Raw genomic sequence first — 25,038 nt, 5'->3', positions numbered from 1 at the left:
TCTACTAGGAAGATTAGCTAATTCATTTACTAATTTCAATTTGTACTCTAGATAACTCTTCATGGCAGCAGATCGAACGGTTTTTCGGGAGATTTTTTTGTGTTTTGGTTGTAGTGCTCGGTTAACATAATTGTTGAAGGCATCATTTTCGGCGAAAAGAAAAGGTTGTTCCGCATGTACAATCATTCTCCCAAGTTCATCCCTATCTCTCTCGTAATTGTAAATGAAGCCTTGTGGATGGAATTGAGAAATTTTGGGTTGGGTTGGATCACTAGATGGTCCACCACATTTTTTTGTATGTCTATTAAGGTGTCCCGTCCCTCCCTTGGTATCGGCCGAGAAAATTTTACCACAAGTCCGACACTTGGCCTTTTGTCCATTTTTACTTAATTGATAATGTGACCAAACTTCACTCTTTCTTTTGGTTTGAGCAAAATCCTCTTCGGTACACCACTCTAATATGTTAGGATTTTGGGTGTTGGGCATTTGGGTGGATGGTTCACTCGACCCGCAGGCTTGTGTTTGGCTACCTTGGGAAGGAAGAGGAAAAGGAAATTCATGTTGTTGAAATTGGCTTTGTTGAAATTGGGTCCAAGGAGCCATATCATCCATTTGTTCTTGCCCTCCCGTGATTTGGGGATTAAAGAAAGGGGTGGAAGTGTTTGGAAAGGGCGTGTTAGGGGAGGGAAAGGGCATGTTAGGGGGGGGCATAGGCATTGAAGTGTTTGGATTTGGTGATTCCCTACGTTTTGACTTGGCTTTTCTAGAGGAGGAGGAAGCGTTCGGGTTTGATGCCATGATTAATTAATAATAATAACAATAAAAGTAACAATAACAATAATAATAATAATAATACAAATAACAATAACAATAATAATAACAATAAAAGTAACAATAACAACAATAATAATAATACAAATAACAATAACAATAACAAAGTAACAATAGCAATAATAATAACAATTCACAATAATAATAATAACAATAACAATAAGAATTAGTAAGTAGTTTTTATATAAATTAAATTTTTAAAAATAATTATAATAATAGTAGATTACTTGGATCAATGAGATCCCAGGTAGGAGAGGTTAGGAGCGACGTTGTCCAGAGCCCAAGTCCCGCCTTAGACAGATTTCAACAATCCAAATAACCCACAATTAAAATAGAAAGTAGTTTTTATATAATTAAGTAGTTCCAACTTCCAAGAATACAATAATAATAATAATAATAATAATAATAATAATAATAATAATAATAACAAGATTAACAACTAACAATAACAAATTAAAATAAAGTTGAGTTAGATCTTACAATGACGCTTCAATGCTTTCCCAAATTTATAATTTCCCGAACTTATAATTTCCCGAATTTATAATTTCCCGAATTTATAATTTCCCGAATGTAAATATAACAATTTTTTTTTTTGGTAGTAGACTAATAAAGGTAATAATAGTAAAAATGTAAAATTTATAAGAGAGTAGGAATTTTTTTTTTTTCACAAAAGAGAGCAAGATTGTAGATTTGTAGGATTTGTAGGAATTTGAGAATTGAGAATTTGGGAGTAAGAAAATTAGAGAATAAGAGAGAAGAGATAAGTTGATGAATTGTGAAAATTTTGGAGGAAAATATGAGGTATTTATAGGGAATTTGGGTGGGAAAAGGGGTGGAAAACTAGCCGTTTATAGCTGTTGGAAAACGGCCATAAACGGCTAGTTTTCCAACGGTATGGCACGGGCCGTGCCGTGCCGGGCCGTGCCTTGCGGGCTCGTGCCGTGCCGTGCCGTGCCCGGCCGTGCCACGTGCCGTGCCGCCGGGTCGTGCCAGCGTGCCGGCCCACGTGCCGGCCACCGTGCCGCCCGGCGTGCCACGTGCCGTGCCCGTGCCAAATCCCACAATTTTGTTCACGGCACGGCCCACGGCCCACAGATGGGCCGCCGTGCCGTGCCGTGCCGGCGACCGTGCCGTGCCGGGCCGTGCCGGAGTCGTGCCGGGCCCGTGCCGCCCGCGTGCCGGCACGGCCCGTGCCCATGTTTAATAAGGACACTTCCCAATTGTATGATATGTTGAATTGAATTTCATTTTGATTTGGTCATTATCTTATAATAAAAATTAAAGTATATATATTGTGATGGTTATTTTTGAAGATAATTGCTTACTTTATGGTAGGTCATCTTTTTTACTTGATAATGGACCCTTAATGGCTTTAATAATGGTGACATTTTGGACAATAATAGGGTTTTATTTTTCCACCTGTCCCCATCATTTTTAGCAAAATTAACATAACTTTTGAGCAATTACACCTTAAATGAGCAATTACACCTTAAATTTTTTAAACTTTTTGCATTTTAACTTAGAGGTCATAATTGACATTATCAATAGTTTTAATCACACGACACCGACCTATAATAAGTTTACCTTTATTGGGGGATTAATTACATTTTCTAACCCCTTTTAATTACGCAACAATTGGTTTTACTTGTATCTTAATTATAGCTTATCCTTTTTTTTTAAAAAAAAAAAAATAGTTATCATTGTCCTTTAATTTGACACCTCAAATTTCAGTGAAACAAAGTGAATCTTCATGGGAAGCTTGACTACTTGCAATGAAACTTACCATAGCCAACCAAATAATAAGTTGTTGTAATTATTTATTTTTATGCAAATTGAATGAATAAACCAGAAGAGCATTTCAAATAATGGAATGACGGAATTAGCTTAGGCCTATGGTATATCTTAAAAGGCCTAGTCTTAAACTATTAACCATTGGGTCAAAATCTCATCGATAATTATTGCAACACATAAGCTAGAGAATGAAACTACATGGACAAACTAGCTTTATAGTTAACATAATGGCATCAATTTCTACATTCAACCTAGCGACCGTGCCAATTTTAGCCATGCATACATACCCATAATATACAAATCATAAGATTTTGAATAATTAGTAACATAAATTCTCTATCAAAACACAATTATGTTATAATGATGAAATATTTGGGAAAAATACTAAGTAAATCCACATGCTATACTTTGTTGTGAATCTTGTGATCGTGTAGTAATGAATTTGCAACTTTCTTCTGAATGAAGACCTTCACACACTATCTAATGTAAATATGTAATACTCCGATCCGTAACATGCAGAACCAAGTATAAAAGTATTAGTCTATTAGATATGCCCCCCTAGGCCCTAGCTAGCTAGGAACGACTTGACAAAGGGTTGTATTTGTTATGTGGACCATAATTTTCCATTTGGATAATGCTACATGGACTATAAATAAGCATTGAATATCTTTCCTTATTTGGTATTAGGGTATGTTTTCATCATATTATTTTCAGTTCAGTTCAGTTCAGCTCAGTTCTAATAAATTCAGTTCAGTTCTATACTAAATTCAGTTCAGTTCAGCTCTAATAAATTCAGTTCAGTTCAGCTCCTAATTCCTTCTCTCATAAAATATTCATTTAAGTTAAGCTCTGCTCTAATAAGTTCAGTTCAGTTTAGTCCAGTCAATGAGAACATACTCTTAATTTAGGAATGTATGACAAAATCACGCGAAATCAGTGTGGTTAATGTATGTATTCAATTAATTCTTTCTTCTTTTAACTTCTCATACATAGCCTGTTAAATTTCGAGACAATATGAAATAAGTCTGGGAAATCCGAATGAGGAGGAGTTACTCCTCTACTTTATAAAGTGGAACCACCTCTCATCTTTCTCCAATGTGGGACATTCAGACTACAATGAGTTTCAACATATCCTTAGGGCTATATATATCATTTTTTTCCCTATAATAACAAAAACTAAAAATTATAGTACAGAGTATTTCATATACACTACATGGAATGAGACCTACAAGTAATGAAGTAACACTTTGTGTCCCATATCTCCATAATTGAGATATTTAATGCAGTTGGTGAATGGTGGTGAACGATGTTGCACGTACACAATAATCAAAACTAACGACATTTACAAGGAGAGGGTATGCCGTATGCTGAGCCTTGTGACCATCTTTGATCTGGCCTACCCTTTGCTGGTCCCTTAACTTTGACTTGTGGATTTTTTTTTTTTTTTTTTTTTTTTTTTTGTCCTTTTAAAAATAAATAGGTATACAAGGAGGTGAGTTTTGAAAAAACCTAATTAAACTGTGTATTTTGAGGGAGAAACTCAGAAACCTAAACTACTCAAATTTAATAGCAATAAGTAATTGATTAAAGATTGGTGTTGGAATGATCAAATTCTCAGCTTGTCGTTCCCAATAATGATATGGGATCAATTTTTAAAAGAGCTTTGTATATCAGTATATTTTTAAATTATGTATTTTAAAGTTTCCACTACATATGTTTGATCACGTATATATTTAATATGGTATGAGTAACATTTCTTGCATGTCGATATTTAGAAAATACATTTAAAATCGAATTTAACGAGATCGCACATGATATGGTTCAAAAAGGAACAAGGAAAGCAAAATTACGAGTATAAATAGAGTAGGCATCAAGGAAAAAAATTTCCTGGTCCCTTAGGTATTGGACAGAGAATGATCACCTCTTTTCCATTTTATTAATGTACTTGTCTAGCTAAAATGTTGAATATTGATGACTAATTGATTAAAGACTAATTAATCGGATTACTCTTTTAAACTTTATGACCAAATTTGAAGTGTCTTTGATTTATGAACTATGGTGACTTTGTTCAACTAATTTCACCATCCTAAGGGACGCACGTTTGGCTTGCTTGCCATGCATAAAGATTACATTAATAATTTTGCGAAAAGAATTGTACACACATTATTATATGTTTCGTAGCAATATTCACATCAAAAGTTGTTGCATGCATGACTAGAATTATTATTTTATTTTATTTTATTTTTTAAATATATATTTGATAGAATTTGGTATGTATCAAAAGTTACATTACTTGCATACTTCATTTTTAATTGGTAGTATCATATCTTTGGAAATTCTAGCTTAGCTAGAATACGTGCGACAGTTTGATGATTGTGATATCATAATTATTTTAAAATTATGGTATAAAATAACAACTGTACTAGTCCTAATTAAATTAATTCTGCCAATTAAATAATAGTACGGTTGATTTAAAGGCTTTTAAATTGTTAGGTTATGGAGATAGAGTTTGGCCTTTGAAGGGGAATGATGTATTGATGATTGAAAAAATTCAATTCAATTGAGAATGACATATGTACGGTTCAAAAACTACAATAACCCTACCAATAATTTAAGTCAAAAGATTATTAAATTATTATGCTATGATTAGGACATACGAAAACGGTCTTGTAATTTTCAACAAGAAAAAAATGCATTCACAAGGCTCCATAGCCTCCATTTAATTATTTCGAGGGAAATATCTTTTACGATAATCATTTTTCACACATTCAATTGTTTGGTTTATAAAAAAGAATGGAAAATAAAAAATTTCAAAATCATCCTCAAAGTTTGATGGTATATTATATGGATTATAAGTTTATTTTAATTATTATTGCTAATCTAAATCCAAAAAAAAAAGGTATAAAGAAACTAAGATGTACTTCGTATTAGATAATACGAAGTATAAATCAATACATGCAATGACAACACAACATATGTGTTGTGCACAAATATACAATTGATATACAATGCATAGTTTATTAATTTTATTTTTAATTTTTGAAAAAAGTACTACGCACTTATAAATTTATAATTGAAACTATTAGTTAGAAATAACGTATATGTAGTACAAGTAACATACATACAAAGGACTTGTTCGAATTTATTGAACTGAGTTAAACTAAACTTAATTGAACTGAACTGATTGGAGCTAAACTGAACTGAAATTAAGCTAAAAGAACAAGCCTAAAGTAATTACTACCCCCGTTTCGTATTAGTTACAACTTTGTAATATTTTATATCTCACAAATAATACCCCAAAGTTGCAACTAATAAGAAACGGAGATAGTATATTTGTTACTCAACATAAACATGGTTAAAAAGTAAAAATCACGAAAAATAAGCACGTTCCAAATAAAATGAGACGAATAAAGTATCATTTATGCTCGAAAATCACTCTATTGATTGATTAAAAAGGATTAATAAGTAGTCGAAAAGAAATGACAATGTCTTGTCAGCTGGCCCTGGCCTCATAGTTGGAAGATCGAATTTTGGTATAAAAATTGCAAGTTGATAAGGAGTAGAAGTATCAAGTGATTTGAGATATTATATAGTTTTCCACTTACTAGATAAAATCATAAATAATCCATGCGCTGGAATATAATAGAATGCCAAAACTTAGTTGATTTGTAATGTGTTTTAGTGGTTGTAATTGATATGTCACAATCATAATATAATTGCTGTTATTATTATGATTTATGTCTTAGTTAATTCGTAGTATCAGGATTAGATTAGATTATGTCATAATAAAACAATTATAATACTGTATTATTTCTTTTGTTTTCTTTTGTTGTACTCATTTATTGTAATCTCTTTAAGAAGAGTTAATTGCATATGTAAGGTATAATATGGACATCTACTCGCTTGATCTAATCTAATCTAATACGAAGTATGATTTAGTTTGATTTCATTTGTTTTTCTTTTTTTCTTTTTTAAGAATTTTTTTTTTTTTTTTTTTTTTTTTTTTTTTTTTTTGGTGCACTTAAGATTTTTTTTATTTGAATTGACTTTGCTTTTATTTGTATATTAATCTGTAAGAAAAAAAAATTATCAAATAAAATGGATTAGATAAGATTGTAAATTAAAATTGTCCAAAATCCTATGTATAATATAGAGGAGTTGTATTTGTAACTTTCCGCTACAACTTATTCTTCACATACGTACTCCATGATTCTCAAAAACTATACACTCTCTAAAAAATGAAATCATGCAACAATGCAACCTCATTTTGCTATCATAATTGTTGTTCTTTGCAAATTATTTATAATTTTGTTTTTCAAGGAACCAAATTATTTATATCTTGTACAATCTAATATCCCTTCATTTTGTTTTAATAAATACTTCTTCCGTTTCTTTTTAGTTGCTATACTTTTCTAGTTTAAAAATTGTTAATAAGTTGCAAAACTTTTCATTTTTGACATTCTTTTTTCTCTATTTCTCTCTCTTACTCACATGAGTCCATCTTATTTAGCTCTCTATCTCTCTCCTCTTAAAAAATTATCTAGAAGATTGTGAAAACAAAAGTGTAGCAACTAAAAAAAAAATGGAGGAAGTATAACACTTTCTCATACTCATGGTGATCGATTTTTCTGATATAATACTTTTCTTATTAAATTGTAATACGATTATACTCCATACATCATTACAAACAAGAACAGAGGAAGTATATGAGATGACATATCCATTAATACCAAAATTATGTGGGTATGAAACCAAGTTGGTGAAAATTAGGGGGACCCAAAATCGCACGTAAAAAGGCCTTTACCTAATTTTTGAACGTCCAATGTCCCCATATAAGTCGTTATCAAAATTCTCGAGGATGTGACTTTGTTGCTTATTACTTTGTAAGTTTGCACACCATGACGAAATGTTGTGTATTACGTGGTCGTTTTTAGATAATTGGAGCTATGACCTTCTTAACTACTCAACTCCCCCCTTTTCTATTTTTATCCATCACTCGTATAGTAGTCGTATGTGTATCCATAATATTCAAAGCATATTCTATCATCATAAATAAAATGAAAAAAAATAAATAAATTAGATTCTTCAATAATATGAAGGAGGATAAACTTAAATCCTGTTCGCTTCATCATCCAAATGATTCCAACTATAGGTATATTATTCGCTTAATGATATTAGAACTTTATTTTACTTTGTTTTTAAGATATTTAAATCGTTTTGAAATTGTGATACAAATCGAGGATTGGGTAGATAAGGAAATATGGATTAGGCAAGTGAATGTAGGGCAATTGGATATGAGGCTTGAATGATTTCAACTCCTCTACCTATTTGCTAAAATATGATTACAAGTATTACTTTGATATTCATATCGTTCATGCAGAGTATTATATTAGACTATATCAAATCAATCTAGATTTAAAAAATTCCAATTAAAATTAGAGATGTCAATTCAGGTGTCCAGATCTAATTCGGTGAGGTCGGATTAGATGGGGTCAATTTTTATACTTGAGTCATGTTAAAATATTGTGCCAACGCAAGTCGAAATCTGAATCACATATTTTTTGAGTCGGTTTGGCATTAGATCGGGTTGGATGTAATTTTGACACCTTTAAAATTAGTATATACGAAAAGGATTTAGGATAAAAGTGCTTGATTTGTGTAAATGTGTAATTGTTTAGGTTGTCCTATTTTTTTTTTTTTTGGATAGTATCATCAATATCCTACAATCACTTTTTTTTTTTTTTTTAATACTTTAAAAGTTGGGCCACTTTTGCAGTATCTACAAGTAATTATTCTAGAGTTTGTGAAGGGGCTGGCTGGCCATTTACAGCTGTTTAGATAAAGACTCTACATGTTAAAGTGCTAGTTTATTTACAAGAATGTTTGTTTCTTGCTTTGAATTTATTTAATTACCAAACAAATGAAATTAAAAATAAAAAAATAAAAATAAAAAAATGGTTGAAAGGTACAAATTTCAGATATGGTCCAGCCCAACTTTTCCTCCCTTTGCTTGAGGGCTTTGGACTTTCTTTTGGGCTTTCTACAAATATATATTTACATGCAAAAGCAAAAGTGTACTAAACTAGCTTTGTTGAAAGTTTATAACTTTATTACTTCAATGTGATTAATTTTAGAAGGAAAATTTGCAAATTGCAATCATTTTTGCAAATTGCAGCCATTAATTTTTTTTTTTTTGCAAATTGCAGCCCAAAAGTTCGTATGAATTGTAAATTGCAGCCCGATTCAATTTTTTCATCGATTTACATGTTGAAAAATCTTCGGTTAAGGTTTTAGGGGTCATTTTATCCCTTAGAGATCCGAATTGAGCTCGGAATTAGCAAAAAAATAACGTAAGTGTCTCATATTTACAGTTTCCCACAAATTGATACACTTTTGTTACGCAAAACGAGATACTTGCGTTATTTTTTTGCTAATTTCGAGCTCAATTCGGACCCCTAAGAACTAAAATGACCCCTAAAACCTTAATCGAAGATTTTTCAACTTGTAAACCGATAAAAAAGTTGAATCGGGCTGCAATTTATAATTTATATGAACTTTTGGGCTGCAATTTGCAAATTTTCCATTTTAGAAATATAACTTTATTATGACTTTGTATTTTAAGTTTGTAATTTGTACATGAGGTGCTGTTTTTTTTCTTGGTGCAACATGAGGTGCATTTATTACTTGTATGGTAAGATAAATGTGGCACTAAACATCTATCTATATATTATACTAAAAGACAAGCACCTCAATGTGAGGATGACAAATGTCACTCTCTCATTGGCTTATATTATTATGTATAAAATATATCTATATAATTATTGTTTACATATTCAAGCATAGTTATTTTTGTTAAACTTCAAACAATAAAAGCAAGTTTCTATACATGCATAAGATTTTCATGATTTCCTAACATAAATATTGATTTAATTTTTTTTATAATAAATATATACTTTCCAATACTACAAATAAACCATAAAGTCTTTTCCATCTTTATTTATAGTCAAGTTAAAGAATAATAGCTAATTTGAAGCAATATGATTAAAGTGACATAATTAAGGAAACAAATATTTCGTATTTTGAAAGGCTAAAATTGTTTTTTTAATGAAAATTAAATAAAATCGATAGAATTTAGTTTGACGTCAATTATGAAATCAATACAAACATTTAAAAAAAAATCAGATGTACAATAAAATATTTGTGCACCTATATAAAAGCTACCCTGTAATGAAGGAAAGTTATTTATGTTTTATTGATAAAAGTTACCCAAAATAGTCTACAAGTTATCCTAAATTCAATTCAAGTAATCGGATGAATACAAAAGTTTTTGATAAAAATACAAAATAGTGTAAAAATTACTTTTATCGTTTGTTGTACTCCTTGACAAATACTGAATGCTGAGCCGAAATGTTGTCTTGGAAAAAAAATACATAATCTTGAACATAAATTTAATTTTAATCGGCCTTTCATTTTCTATACAATGTCTTTTACAATGACCTTTTGTTTTTCTTGCATAAAAAAAAAAAAAAAAAAAAAAAAAAAAAAAAAAAAAAAAAAAAAAAAAAAACTGAACCAATAACCAATCTAAACAAGAAGAATAAAAGTTAAATTGAATTAGACATTTGACGGAAAAGGGATAGATATTAAATGTATTATAACTATTACTCGTGTTTTAAATTGTAATATTCGTATTAGCAATGCTATTACTTATGAATTTTTTTTAGAAAAACTAACATTTTGATTTAAAAATCGTGCATTGCTCATGTACTATACTAGATATACAACAATCATGTGCAATAATTTATGTTGTTTTATACATAATAATACTTTTAACTATAATAGTATGTGTATATAATATAATATTTTTTATAATATAAAAAAGTACATGTATATGATATAATATTTTATAACACGTGTCCTCCATACCAAGTGTAGTCCCAATCACCACTACACCAATTGGTTGTTGGTGTAGTGGTGATTGAGACTACACTAGGTAGGGAGGACCTGTGTTCGCTCCCCTGCAACAACAATCGGAAGGGGAATGGAACCTAATAACCTAGAACTGATCCTCAAATATGGATTAACCCAAAGGGTGAACCGGATATAACACCCAAAAACTCAATGCATATACGACGGGAATTAACTTATCCTTTATTTATCTTATACAAAACTCCAAAGTCTAATTTTTTTTTCAAAATATAATAATAACATTTGTAAATTTTTGTTAATATGAAAGATATAAACCTATCAAAATGTATATATAGTTAAATTGTTTGATAACTTATATCGAATGCGTAGTTTTATTAAAATTATTTGCATGTAATCATTAAATGTGTTGGATGTTGTGTAGCTATGCAATGTCCAAAACTTTAGTTCAACGACTTTGATTTAGTGATTGTACGATAAAAAGATATTGACTTCGATCTTGAAACCTAATAGTCTAATAAATTCCAAATAGAAAAATTAAAACAAAAGGAAATGAAAATAGTAAATGGCCATAAATATTGAAATAAACATAACCTTTTAAATCAATTTAACGAATTCAAGAGACAATTTTAAGGCTTTTAAAATTAAATGGGGGAAAATATATGTAAAAAGAACATTTTTAGATATATAAATGTCCATGCACTATTATAAGAGTTTTGTTAACCTTTTTATAATTAAGGTAGGGATAAATCTTAGTAATATATACTCCGTATATTTTATTTATATAAAATTATCAGTATCCATACCTATATACGAAGTATTTGTGTTGTATACTATATTTAATCAGTTGTTGGTTATATATGTGACTATTATATAATATATAGTTGTTGGCATAATGGTTAACTTAGGAAAATATATGTTCTGGTAGGTCAAATATAAGGTTATTATTGTGTATATAGATTTAATGAGTGCAATGGGTAAATAAAACATGTATATTAGATTGATTGTAGCTACTGGTACGGATGGTATGATAAGAAAATTTTAGTTTTTTCTCAACGGGAGATATAAATAAATTAGTCCACTTCTTATATAGCTATGTGGAGTATTATTCAATTATTTTTCAATTAATAAAATAACATTATAAAAAATTAAAAGAAATTCAAATAATATAAAATACTATTCAAATAACGTTCCTTTAAATTTTTTTTTATTGACCATTAGTAACCAAGTCCTGTAATAGTAAATGAATTACCTTTGTTTTTATTTTTATTTTTCCTACGAATTTAATAATTTGATTTATAAACCGTGCATTGCACGGGCACTATGCTAGTTAGCCTACTAATTGTGAGGTAATTTTTTTTACTGAATAATGAAGTAGTATCTTTTCATCTTATGATATGACATCGTGTCTCATAATATAATTGCATACATTCAATTTATAAAACACTAACTAGTATTTTAGCCCGTTCGATGCACGGGTTGGTTATTTTTGTTGAAATGTGTTGCATATATATATTTGTGTTATATGTGTCGATGTTGTTTTGGATTTTAGTTAGGTATATATATACATAGATATTGCGTGGTATGAAATGACTTATTGATTTAAGTTATATTTTAAGTTTAGGAGATGAAAATATTATTTTATTGTCTATGTAATTAGTTTAACTTTAGTTTATCATGGTAGAAATGAAACTCTTCATTTTCTTATTACTTAAATTTGCAAGTCTTGGAATGCATAAAGACTTAAAACATTATTTATTTTACTCTATTGAAAGATTAAGGGAGGTGACATGTGACATATGAGTGATTGGTGACATGTGGCTTAGTATGAATTTGTGGTTAGAGTTTTTAAATACTAGGTATAGAGGTATAGATTAGGTATAGATGTTGAGACTCAACCTTAATTAGCTTCCATTAATTTAATGGAGTATTTTATTACGTACCCTTTTTTTTTTCTTTTTTGAAAGAATTTATTACGTATCTTATAAGGAATAACTTGATCTAATAAGCCTAAAAAAGTCAAAAGTTAAAGTTTTAAGATCCATAAAAAGGTTGCATAAGGCTTTTTGGTGATGGATAACTCCTAAATATATAAAGGACCAAAACCCCTTCGCTTATCTCAATATGCCATACCTCATTGCCTCCCAGCTCACATTCAATAGATAAAACTAGGCGATGCACGATTTATATAAAACCTATTTTTAATTTGTACATTTTAATAATAAATCGCTATTATATATACATGAATATAAATAAGAATTACGTATATTTTGTAATTTAAAATATTTTATTTCATCAAAACTATGATACAGTATCTGTTCGACGTCGTCTAATTCATAGTTCAATATAGGAGATCTTTATTAGTGTGTTATTAAAAATTATTTCAATTTCCTACAAAAAATTGATAGGTTTTATTTCATTAAAGCTATGATGTAATATATGTTCGACGTCGTCTAATTCATAGTTCAATATAGGAGATCTTTATTAGTCTATTATTAAAAATTGTTTCAATTTCCTACAATAAATTGATAGGTTTTAGTTGTGTTATTAAAAATTGTTTCAGTTTCCTACAATAAATTCAAACTATCTATTTTTGAACGCAAGTAGTGTATAAGAAAAACCACTAAAGTAATCCTGCATATGATGCTAATTAGTCTGAAAATTAAGGAATAACATGTGTCTTTACAATTTTAAGAAATAACATGTGTATTATTAAAAATTGTAAAGACACTAAAGTAATCCTGCATATGATGCTAATTAGTGTATTATTAAGGAATTCACACTCATCAATTGGGGATAATGTAGTTTACTAGTGTGTTATTAAAAATTGTTTCAATTTTCTACTATAAATTCAAACTATCTATTTTTGAATGCAAGTAGTGTATTAACAAATCCTTTTGATAATAAGGTGTAGGTGATATCTATTCTTCTTTTTAAATAAGATTGAAAACTTTATCCCCAATTGATGAGTGTAAATCCTAACCTAAATGAATAAGTAAAACCAAGTAATCATGCATATGATGCTAATTAGTCTCAAAATTAAGGAATAACATGTGTCTTTACAATTTCCATTTTACACTCGGATGAAACATTACACCCCCTAATTAGCATTAGCACGTAAAATGACGATACCAGTAGATAAAAAGGTGTAATTTTACACAATACATCCGAATCGAGTTGTGACAATGCCCACATCACAATCCCTTTATTTTGGGTGTTACAAATCAAGGTTCGTTTGAAAATTTTGTTGTCGGCAATTGTATAAATTAGGGGACCATTGAGATTGGACACTCTATGCAATCACAAATGTCATACTCATGAACATCATCTCTAAAAGAAACACATGATGTTAAGTTTTAAGTGGCATAACAAAAGCCACAGACAATGAATTTGTACCTTTAGAATAAAGAACATCTCTTTATATACGTATTAATACTGAGGATGAAAGAATGATGGACAAAATATGGGCAATCTGACCTAAAGGTGCATGAGTGAGTAGCCGAAAAGAGATTAGCAAAACATTGATCATACTACTAGTAGGTTGAGATTGCAATTGAGCATATAGATTTCTTGTGCCGTTGTTATAAATAGATACCCATTTTGCTATATGTTTGAGAAAGATGCTCAGGGATTTTATCGAATATAAATCCTCATTCTTAACCACTAGGTCGAGACCTTATTGGTATGATTCAACCATATTATTAATCTATATCTATACTTAGTATTTAAAAACTATAACCAAGATACTGAGAAAGACACATGTCCTCATCCATTCTATTACACTTTTCTAACCATAGTGCCACATGTCATCTTACACTATTAATTTTTTATTACACCATTTTTTTTTAATTCTTTCATTAAACTTATACTTCATTTTCATACACACTTCATCTCTTCACCTTCATCTCTCCCCTTTAATTAAACCTTTTCCTATTCTCTCTTTAATTTTAGCCCTTCCACCTTCTATTTAAGCCTCTTTTTCAATTAAAGTTCCAAAATTTTAATTTCTTTAATCATGTTTCCGATTACATATTATACCCTATTATGACTTATTGCATGATATTTCCTCACTTATCTCTCAATACAATTTTATATGAATAACCCGTGCATTGCACGGGCCATAAGGTTAGTTAATTTTAGAAAAGAAAGACCCTTAGAGTTAAAATAATGCAACACATCTATATCTATATCTATACTTTATTAGTATTTAAAAACACAAACCACAACTTTTTCAAATGACACATGGCATCATAAGTCACTCATTACACCATATGCCACATGTCACCTCCCTTAATATTTATATGTAAGTCTTTATACATTCTACAACTTGCAATTTGCAAATTCAATTAAGAAAGTGAAGTGTTTTATTTCCACCATAATAAAATAAAGTTCTATTAATCTAACTAAATTCCTTCATCTTCTTTTACAGTTCTACCCTCACTTTTTTTTTTCCTTTTAAGTTATAGAAATAAAGCATACCTACATATGAAAATAATTAACCCAAGTAACAACCCGTGCATTGAACGGGCCAAAAAGCTAGTTTATATTAATATAACATGCTAGAAGGCCAATCCATAAATGATGAACCTCAAGAAGCTTAGCTTACATCTTTATGAGGTAAATTTGCCATGAAATTAAACCATGTATGTAATCCCAACCTCTATGATGTTCATGTGTGGAACCCTGAGTACAGCAGCGCCCCTGCGGCAATTTTTTCTCAGGAAAGCATAGAAGTAGTTGATGGCCAACTTCTTAAGAAACCAGGATTCTTTCTTTGCTCTGACATCTGCATCCCCTAGCAGATATGTGAAACCTGAATCAACAGCCTCTCGAAGAGCAGATAATTCGTACTCTAAGCTAGGATCCTCCTCTGTTGACATTGCACTCGATGGCAACTCCTCGGTGTCTTCTGACTTCAATGGCTGATGTCCTGACTCAACTGTTCGTTGATCATGCATCAGTGGGACTCTCAGCTCATCATCAGGGTCTACTGCGTCTGCTGATCTCACTGAAGCACTGTCCATATCTAGTTCATTCATGTTGGCCTCAAGAGAAAGATCTCGGGCCTCATTGTGCAGAAATTTTTTCAGACTTGCAATCAGAAGTTGTTCAAATGAATGATGGTCTTCTTTTCGTACATCTTTGTAACCATAACGAGCAACACAACGAAACATATGGTAGTCCCTAGGGCAAATCCTTCTAAAGAGAAATCGTTCTTCTTGAGGTACTACAGGTACAGGAACATATTTGATACAAACAAAGATAATGGTAGAATGAATGGCTGGAAGGCTTAAAAGAAACTGTCCTAGAATGGAAGGAATTCCATAAACTAGCTCATTATAGAGTAATCCAATTCCGGGGACTCTTACAGTTCCAAGAGTAGATCCGAGATCATGTATGAAATCCATAGAAATTTTATCCCTGACCTCGCTCTGATACTTTAGTACACTTCCATAGTTCCATGTGTACATTACTAGTAAGAAACACCCAGCAAAGGCTAAAGGAAGCCAACCGCCCTCCAAGAGTTTTGATAGGACTGCTGATAAATAAATGAGCTCAATTGTCCCAAATACAATAGGGAAAGCGAGAGCTAGGAATATGTTAGTTTGCCAGATCAAAAGCATGACTAGTGTCACCAAGGCTGTACTGACCAGCATGACTCCAACTTCAGCAATTCCTGAAATAACATTGGTTACGCTATATGAGATGTTTCTTCAATAGTCAGTTGTGTCATACTGTCATGCATATTGATGTAAACTTATAACTTAAAATGCATATGTGATTCATAAGTAAACTTTGTAGGAGTAATAGAGGGAATGGAAGACGTTTAAAAAGAGGTTCCTTACCATATGCATTTGCAATGTCCGTGGTATTTCTGAACGTTGCAACCACTATTAGACACATAACCATAAGAAACCAGTTGATGACAGGGATATAAATCTGACCCATCTGCTTCTTCGAGGTGTGAATTACCTTCAACCTCGGGAAACATCCCAGAGCCATGGCTTGCTTTATTACCGAAAAGGTAGCAGATATCATAGCCTGACTGGCAATAACGGCAGCAAGTGTAGCAATCACAAAGACTGGCCAGAAAAATCCATCTAGTAACCAGAAAGTTTTATAGAAGTGTCAGCAAAAAGCTCATATGATATAAGACTATAAGACCATAAAGAAGTAACTTCTATTAAAGGTTCACCTGGCACACTATCATAGAATACTCGCTCAGCTGAGGCTGGAAATTTCATCAAAAATGCCGCTTGGCCCATGTAAGCCAGCAGAAGGCAAGGGAACACAACAGAAGTAAATGCAATCTGAAAGTTCCATCATTCATTATAAATCAACAAAAGTAGTGAGCCAGTGATGGAACTTAGAAGTACTATATGCTAAAAAGACCTGCCTGAACAGATCGTACGGAGAAGTGGCCTAGATCAGCAAACATTGCTTCAGCTCCTGTAATCACATAGCTCACAAATTACACTGATAGCATAGGTACAACTCGTACATGGATTTTCAGGTAAGAAACAGTGATTTTAGGCTTTCAGCAATGTATGCTAGTCAGATATTGGCTCCGAAACCAACAAAAACAGGAGACATAGTTGCAACAACCCAAGCAAATGGGATTGTTTCATGCTGATTACATCGAGCAATGATCACGAGGAATTATGTTACAGAAAATAGCAACAGTTTGCTTTGATAAAAAAAAATTATATAACAAGATTGAATGGATCTTAATGCTAAATTTAAGGCCTTTAGGCTGAAATTTCTCCGCATAAAAGGCTGAAGGGACCACAAAATATATACCTGTGATGCACAAAACACAGCCGCCAAGAGAAGACCATGCGTGAACACCATTTTTCCTAAAGAAAAGGTAGATGTAAGCTGGATTCAGGGCCCTCAGGACAGTAATATCATGTCTAAGGAGGTTGTAGATTCCAATAGTCGCCAAAGAAAAGAACCACAATGACAGGGCAGGCGCAAATGAAAAGCCAACTTTGCTGGTCCCAAAACGCTGTATGCTGAATAATCCAACCAGAATGATCATCGAAACAATGACTACAGCGTCTGTCAAAACATCACAAAACTTCAGTCCCATGCTTAAAACATTCTATAACAAGTTTATAACTACAGCAGCCCATCTAAAAGACCTAGAAATATTTGCATTTGAGTGATTTGACATTGTCTGATGAAAGTGATAACAGCATTGAAGCTATTAAACTACTGTGTTTGCGTAAAGGGTGAATACTTACTAGGACCAAATCCCTTAATCTCGCCCTGCAAACCACTTACAGCTGACATAACTGCACAAGGGAAAACAGTAAATGAGAATTAGAGGAAACATTAGAAAGCTGATTCACAAGAAAGCATTTATAGTCTATATGTAACTCTAGCACTTAGTTTTATGAAGTTCATTTTATGCAGAAGCTTAAAGGACTACAAAAGTTGTCATGGTGATGCAGAGGCAAGCAAATGCCTGGCTCTTTAAGAAGTGGCTAACATGATAATAAAGCTTTCCTATGTTCTTTATTTTATATTGCTTCAGATAAAACTATATAATCCCTTAAGATGTTGGACAAATTTGAGCACAGCCAACTCGAAAAAGTCTGAGAACACAGAAAGGAAGTGCTCATAAAGCAAATATTTGTAACTTATAACTTATTCACTTAATATTGTTGAATTAAGCTGTGGAAGTGTGATGTTTATAGAGTAGCATCACACTACCACAGTTATTATTATCTTCGTGAAAGAAAGAGAGAATATTGAGTAGCACACACATTAAAAATAATTACATACCTGACATAGCTGGAGTCAGGATGCCATCCCCTATAATCAACGAAGTTCCAGTAAGAACCAAAAATAGAAGAAGGGTTTTCATGAAAGCGTTCTTTTCCAAAATCTCTTTAATGTATAAAGCCCTTTCAAGTTCTGGAGTGGGTAGTTTGAGCCTATAGCTAGAGATCTGTTGGTCGGCTTGCTGTTGATTTGGAAGCTTATTCACTTTAGCATACCTGCTTATAAGAGAATACAGTGCAAATGTCCCTCCTGCAGGCAGAAGCAGCCTATTATTTTTAGATGCAAAATAACTCATGATAAAGCACATAAGGCGAAAAGAAAGTTGGAAAATCATGTACCTTCCCCATTATCATTAGCTTTAAGCACTACAAATACATATTTTGCCAAGGGCACAAGGGCTATCGTATACATTATTACAGACAGTGCTCCCAGAACATCAACTTCTGATGTTATAGGCACCTTGCTAAACACATCAGTGAATACATATAAAGGACTCGTGCCCACGTCACCATACACCACACCAAGAGTTTGGAATGCCAATGAAAGAGTATGCCATGTAGATAGTTCCTGTATAATAGTCAATTTGTATTCAATAACACGAACATCATATTTTAGTAGATTGTTAAATTTTCACCCATGAGCAAGCTTATACAAATTACTGGAAGAAAAGGCTAAGAGCCCAATCTGATATTGGCATTAGCATTGGAATGCAGAACAAAACTTCATACAATATTCATTCCAATGAATCATACAATATGACGATTATCTCATCACTAAGTGATCAAATAAAATTAAATGTGGCCTATTATTTTGAAACGGGGATAGTACTAAGCCACGACAAAGCATAACCACAATCACACCTCTAAACTTATCACATTTTCATCCCTCACTTGTCTGAAATTCCCAAAAATCTCAGCATCCTTGATTAATGAATTACTTGAATTGTTTTTTTTTTTTTTTTTTTTCTCTGACAAGACAATTGCAGTAAAATCATTAAACATCTAAATCAATATTGTATGAAATTCTATTTTCGAACAAATATATAATATGCTTATTCTTAGCCCTTAATGCTACATATAACAATATCAATACGACACGACAAAATAAAACCATAGGGCAGTGGCGTATCCAGGATTTCCAAATAGTGGGTTCGGAATCAGAAAAAAAAAGGAACGCGAATACATTAATTAAATATTCAGTACATTAGTTCAAATTTCGGATTACAAATGGATTACACTTAGAAAAATGAAAAAAAAAATAATAAATTAAAAAAAAAAACCTACAAAAGCATTCTTCGAGTTTTCATACTTTGGAAGCGTATCAATACATCATCATCACTAACTCTAGCAAATAAGTCTCTCTCAAGAAAAGTGACTAAACTATCATTCAATAATTGATCGCCCATACTATTCCGCAACTTATTTTTTACATAAGTCATTGATGAAAACACTCGTTCCACACTTGCAGTCGCCACCGGAAGGATCAATGCTAGTCGTATAAGCAAGCAAACCAATTTGTAAGAATTATGCTTATTTGTTTCAACAAGCACCATAGAAAGCTCATTAATATCCTTCAAGTCTCCAAACCTTGCATCTTTGCGCATATCATCAATAAAAAATCCAAGTTCATGACGAAGTGCAGTCATTGTCATATCATTAGTTGGAAATTCATTGGGATATAGCTCAGCAAGTCTCATCAACTTTTGCTTATCAAATGCCGCAAATGAATTGACCGGATTTAAGCATGATATACAAATAAGCAACTCCATATTTTCCTCATCAAATCTATTATTGAGCTCTTGGAGTTGTAAATCAATGACACTTATAAACATTTCTACCCGAAATCGGTGGAGATTAGAAACTTTGGCAAAGAAGCGTTTCGATCTTCCACGAGGAACATACATATCATCCATAGCAGGTACTTCCACATTATACTTATCACAAAAAGAAATTACAAGATGTAAAAAGTCTTCCCACCCATGGTCCCTCATATTTTGCAATCGCTCCTTAGTTAATGTTACAAATGCCATGGCATTAACAATATCTTGGTCCCCTCTTTGCAAAGCTTGGCACAGTTTATCAGTTTGGCCAAATATTTCAGACATCAAATGTATCATGAAAACAAATTCAAATGATTCAAATGTAGACATAATAGTGATAGCCTTCACACGATCATCCTTATAAATCTTATTTGATCCAACCTTCTCAAGAACTTTAACAATAGTAGAATACAATGAGGTAACATTTGAAACAGTTTTATAATGTGACCCCCACCTAGTATCACCAGGCCTACCTAAACCAAGTTCTTGGTTTAAACCTTGCCCACTTTCAATTTCTCCAAGATCTAATGCTTCCAGAACATGTTGAGATTGAATTTCTCTTATCATTTCCTTTCTCTTACAAGAAACACCAATAATATTCAACAAAATAGCAAGTTGATCAAATAACCAAATGCAATCATCATTATCCTTAGCAACAGCAACAAGGGTTAATTGAAGTTGGTGAGCAAAGCAATGAATATAATAAGCTTGTTTTGTTTCATTCATGATCAAAGTCTTGAGGCCATTTATCTCACCCCTCATATTACTAGCACCGTCATAACCTTGTCCACGAACTCTAGACAAACTCAAAGAATGCTCCATAAGCAAAGACTCAATTGCACTCTTTAGTGACAAAGCAGTGGTATCCTTTACATGTACAATTCCAAGAAACCTCTCAGTTATCTTCCCTTTTTTATTGACATAACGTAAACAAAGGGCCATTTGTTCCTTTTGAGATATATCACTAGATTCATCAGCTAGTATCCCAAAATAATCATCCCCAATATCATCAATGAGAAGTTTAGTGGTTTCTTTGGCACAAGAGTTAATGAGGTCCTTTTGAATTAAAGGAGAAGTCATTTGATTATTTCCAGGAGCATTACTAAGAACAACCTTTGCAACATCACTATTATTTTCTGCAAGCCATGTTAAGAGTGCAAGAAAATTACCCCTATTCCAAGATTCTTCACTTTCATCATGCCCACGACAAGCTAAACCTTGACTTAAAAGAAACTTAATGCATTTCAAAGAATAAGTCAATCGAGATTTGTATTGAAGTTTAGCTTCCGAGGAGTAAGTGCAAAAAGATTCAGCAACAGATGTCTTTGGGTTAGTGAAATTTTTATATTTCTCATTAGCTTCATTATGTAAACTACCAATACCACCTACATGAACATCAAATCTACCAATCTTATTCCATCCTCTAAACCCCCCTTTAACAAAGTTATCATTAACAGCCATATGAGTATCTTTATCCCTGAATAGATAGCACACAAAACAGAAAGCTGCATCCTTCTCAACACTATATTCAAGCCAATCATATTTATCAAACCAAGCAACATTAAAGCGGCGCATACCTCCTATTTGTCTTCGAGGGAAATTATGTGTTCGTGGAGCACAACGTTTCATTGTAATATAACCTCTCCTCACAGCATCTTGATCATTAAGAGGATACTCCAAAATTGGAATTCTCTTCCCAGGGTCATGTGGAAGAAGATCAACATCATAAATGCGAGTATCATCAGTTTCAACATTAGCATTTGGATTGTTCTCCCTTTGACAAGTTTGAGGTGTGCTCTCAGGAGTCTCAGGGGTTGGAATGGAAGCAGCCACAGGAATTGCATCATCGTTCGGAGACTCAATATCATCTTCTTCTATAAGAGGATCCCTTGAACTAGGTGAAGAACAAGCAGATGATTTTTGTGACTTCCCCACACGTTTCCAAAAAGACTCTAAACTCATTTGCAAACTGAAATCAAACAACAATCATACAATAAATTAACTACATCAAACAATCATCAATTTATCAATTATAAACCCCACAAATTATATTTATCAAACAATCATCAATTTATCAATTATAAACCCCAGTACCCCACAAATTATATTTATCAAACAATCATCAATTTATCAATTATAAACCCCACAAATTATATTTATCAAACAATCATCAATTTATCAATTATAAACCCCAACAATCTAAGTATTCAATATTTCAATCAATAAATCAATTATAATTTATAAACACCACAAATTTACAATCTAATTAAATGAATTAACATTTAAGTATTGAACTATATAGAATTGTACTTGTAGAATACCTAAAAAAAAGTAGAATTGTAGAAATGTAGAATACCTTACTCAGTTGCCTCGCTGCCGTCGCTGGAGTCGCTGCCTCGCTGGGCTGTTGCCGACTTGCCGCCTGTTGGGAAGGTGGTGGAGCCGTGGGTGGAGGAGGAGGAGCCGTAAGTGGTGTCGGCGTGCTGGAGAGGAGTGGTGGAGCCGTGGAGGTGAGGAGACGAGGAGAGCTGGAGAGGCAGAGAGGTGAGTTAGGGTTTTCGAATTTGGGGGAAATAATTTGGGAGTGAATCAGTGAATGACTGAACTGCTGAATAAAAAAAAATTACAGAATAAAAAAAAAAAAGGGTTATGGCAGGGTTCGAACCCGTGCCTTCTTAATAAGAGGGGAAGTAAAGGCGCGCAAGGCAAAACACCACTAGGCTGCACATTGTTTTGTTGATATTTAGTGTAAAGATATTGTATTTAACCTTTTTTCGTTTTTTTTTTTTTAAAAAAAAAAACTTTTAATTTTTTTTCAAAAATTCAGTGGGTTCAATGAACCCACTTGAACCCAACCTGTATCCGCCCCTGCTTCCAACCCATGTCAGACTACTACTCTCTTCAATCAAATCTCCTCCCATTTTTATTTAATCAAATTCTCAACAAAAGAAATGTATCAAAATTCAAATTACCCCAAAAAATAATCAACTTAAAAAAGATCAAATCTTTCATCAATCTTGCAAATGGGGTATGAATTTTGTACTACTTAGAAGACCCACGATACGTAATCTTGGTTCATGTAGCGACCTCATTCTTTCGGAATTAAGTTATTGAACTAATGACTTTGATGTGACAAAAATGGGTTTTGTAACATAGTTGTAAGCATACAAGTTACACTCACAATAAATGAAATCCTTCAATTTTTGGTAGTTGTTTATCAAATTATGTAAATTTTACAAATTGTAGTAGGTAGTTGTGTGTATTTTTGTTATCTTATGTGATTTTTTATTATTTATTCAATAATTGATGAATTAAGATACTGCACTGTCACAGATCACAGTGATGGAGGAGGAGTACCGAAATTTGCATTCATTTGACAAATCGAGCCGCACAAATAAGAACTAATCAGCGGTTGCCACGTATTATTTCATGGAGAAAAATGGAATAAAAATAAAAGAGAAAGAATAATGCAATAAAAGGTTGTCTTTTGATTGGTTGAAGAGAGGGTGACTTGAGCTTTGAGATCATCTCTAATCCCCCTCTCTAATGTGTGACTTTGTTTTGACTTCTAGCTCCTCTGGATTAAAATTTTTGTACAATATCAATTTTCTATTGTAAGTATAAAATGTACTCTGTATTATTTATTAATGGAAAAAAAAATAAAAATAAATAAAGCTCATAACAACTTACAATGTCCAACTTTTAAACAAAACTAACATCATCATATAAATGTAATTTTTTTTTTATTTATAAGAGTAATTAAATCTTAAATATGTAGTAGTCCATGAATCATCTCAAAGACAATAGTATATAATTTGAGTGTGTCAACTCTCAATCTGCTGAACAAGAAATCATGTAGATTTGTGGAGCTATGTAATTTCACAAAAACAACAACCTCTCTTGCTCTACACTAGCCTGTTTACTCCATCTTAATTTCAGTTCAACTCGGTTCAGTTCAGTTCAGCTCCAATCAGTTTAATTCAATTCAGTTTAATTCAGCTCAAATTAGTTCAGTTCCTAATTTTCTTCTCTCATAAAATATTCATTTCAGCTTTATTCAGTTCAGTTCAATTCAGCTTCAATCAGTTCAGTTCAGCTCCAATCAGTTCAGTTCAGTTCAGCTTCAATCAATTCAGTTTAGTTCATCTCAATTCATTAATTAAATGTGAACAAGCCCTAAATTAATATTTAGTTATTTTTGAAAGGAATGGTGTCCTTCGAACAAGTGTATTATTCTGATAGCGGGTTCAGAATTATTAGAAAGCTAATATATTCAGCAAGGTCAAGTGATCGAAATGCCTGGGTGGAGGCCGCTTCCGATCAGTAATATTAATATAATTAATATTACAGCTTAATCTTGAATGAACCCTTCGGGTCACACCCAAGCAAAATATACGAACTGACTCGACGAATTAATTCAGAAGAAATTAATTCAGAAGAAATTAATTCGTCGCCCGAGTGTTAAACATTTAGACGTCGGAAATTCGAGCTTGGAGCGTCGAAACCGAGCGTCGGAGAATCTCAAATGTCGAGCCAAAATTTAGGATTTGGCGAGACGGGAAAATGCATCAAGTAACAAGTAAAATCCTAGCCACGCAAAAGGCTAGGAATGCATGCCCAATAGGAGCATGCCACGTGGCAGCACACGTGGCCGCCACGTTGGCAGCCACCTAGTGGCAGCGCCATGGTGGCGACACATGTGGCAATGGCCGTGGACCCGGGTTGATGGGTCATGGACACGGGCCAAAATAAAATGGGCCAACCGAACCCAACTTGGGGCTCAAGGTTGGGTGACACATGGTTAGTTCACATTGCATGTGAAATGCCTTGGGGACCAAGTGAGAAAGTGGTCCACACCTAACCATGTGACACTTGTTACT

At 32.5% G+C, this 25,038-nt stretch overlaps 2 protein-coding genes across 2 annotated transcripts; both read right to left on the bottom strand.

The window, feature by feature from the left end:
• Nucleotides 1–14,997: 14,997 nt before the first annotated feature.
• LOC145641731 (putative potassium transporter 12) lies at nucleotides 14,998–19,059 on the bottom strand. Its single transcript, XM_081692662.1, has 8 exons — nucleotides 18,678–19,059; nucleotides 18,340–18,588; nucleotides 17,796–17,846; nucleotides 17,350–17,610; nucleotides 16,946–16,998; nucleotides 16,745–16,859; nucleotides 16,395–16,649; nucleotides 14,998–16,225 (listed from the first exon to the last, which is right to left on the bottom strand). Exons 1-8 carry the CDS (start codon nucleotides 18,748–18,750, stop codon nucleotides 15,183–15,185), a joined length of 2,100 nt encoding a protein of 699 aa, XP_081548788.1. The 5' UTR covers nucleotides 18,751–19,059; the 3' UTR covers nucleotides 14,998–15,182.
• Nucleotides 19,060–19,618: 559 nt separating this feature from the next.
• LOC145627728 (uncharacterized) lies at nucleotides 19,619–22,938 on the bottom strand. Its single transcript, XM_081680083.1, has 2 exons — nucleotides 22,515–22,938; nucleotides 19,619–22,127 (listed from the first exon to the last, which is right to left on the bottom strand). Exon 2 carries the CDS (start codon nucleotides 22,118–22,120, stop codon nucleotides 19,619–19,621), a length of 2,502 nt encoding a protein of 833 aa, XP_081536209.1. The 5' UTR covers nucleotides 22,121–22,127; nucleotides 22,515–22,938.
• Nucleotides 22,939–25,038: the final 2,100 nt, after the last annotated feature.

This window comes from Chenopodium album, chromosome 1 (assembly GCF_948465745.1).
Source record: "Chenopodium album chromosome 1, dcCheAlbu1.1, whole genome shotgun sequence".
Classification (NCBI taxonomy): Eukaryota; Viridiplantae; Streptophyta; class Magnoliopsida; order Caryophyllales; family Amaranthaceae; genus Chenopodium; species Chenopodium album.
Note: the sequence above shows the minus strand (reverse complement) of the source record. Positions and strands in the feature narration are given on the sequence as shown.

What these genes read in the sequence shown, in the direction of transcription:
- LOC145641731 (XM_081692662.1), bottom strand. Translation starts at nt 18,750, where the DNA reads ATGTATACGATAGCCCTTGTGCCCTTGGCAAAATATGTATTTGTAGTG. An exon ending in TCTCCGTACGATCTGTTCAG is followed by an intron (nt 16,860 to 16,945) that starts GCAGGTCTTTTT and finishes TGGAACTTTCAG; the next exon opens with ATTGCATTTACTTCTGTTGT. An exon ending in GGACATTGCAAATGCATATG is followed by an intron (nt 16,226 to 16,394) that starts GTAAGGAACCTC and finishes ATGTTATTTCAG; the next exon opens with GAATTGCTGAAGTTGGAGTC.
- LOC145627728 (XM_081680083.1), bottom strand. Translation starts at nt 22,120, where the DNA reads ATGAGTTTAGAGTCTTTTTGGAAACGTGTGGGGAAGTCACAAAAATCA.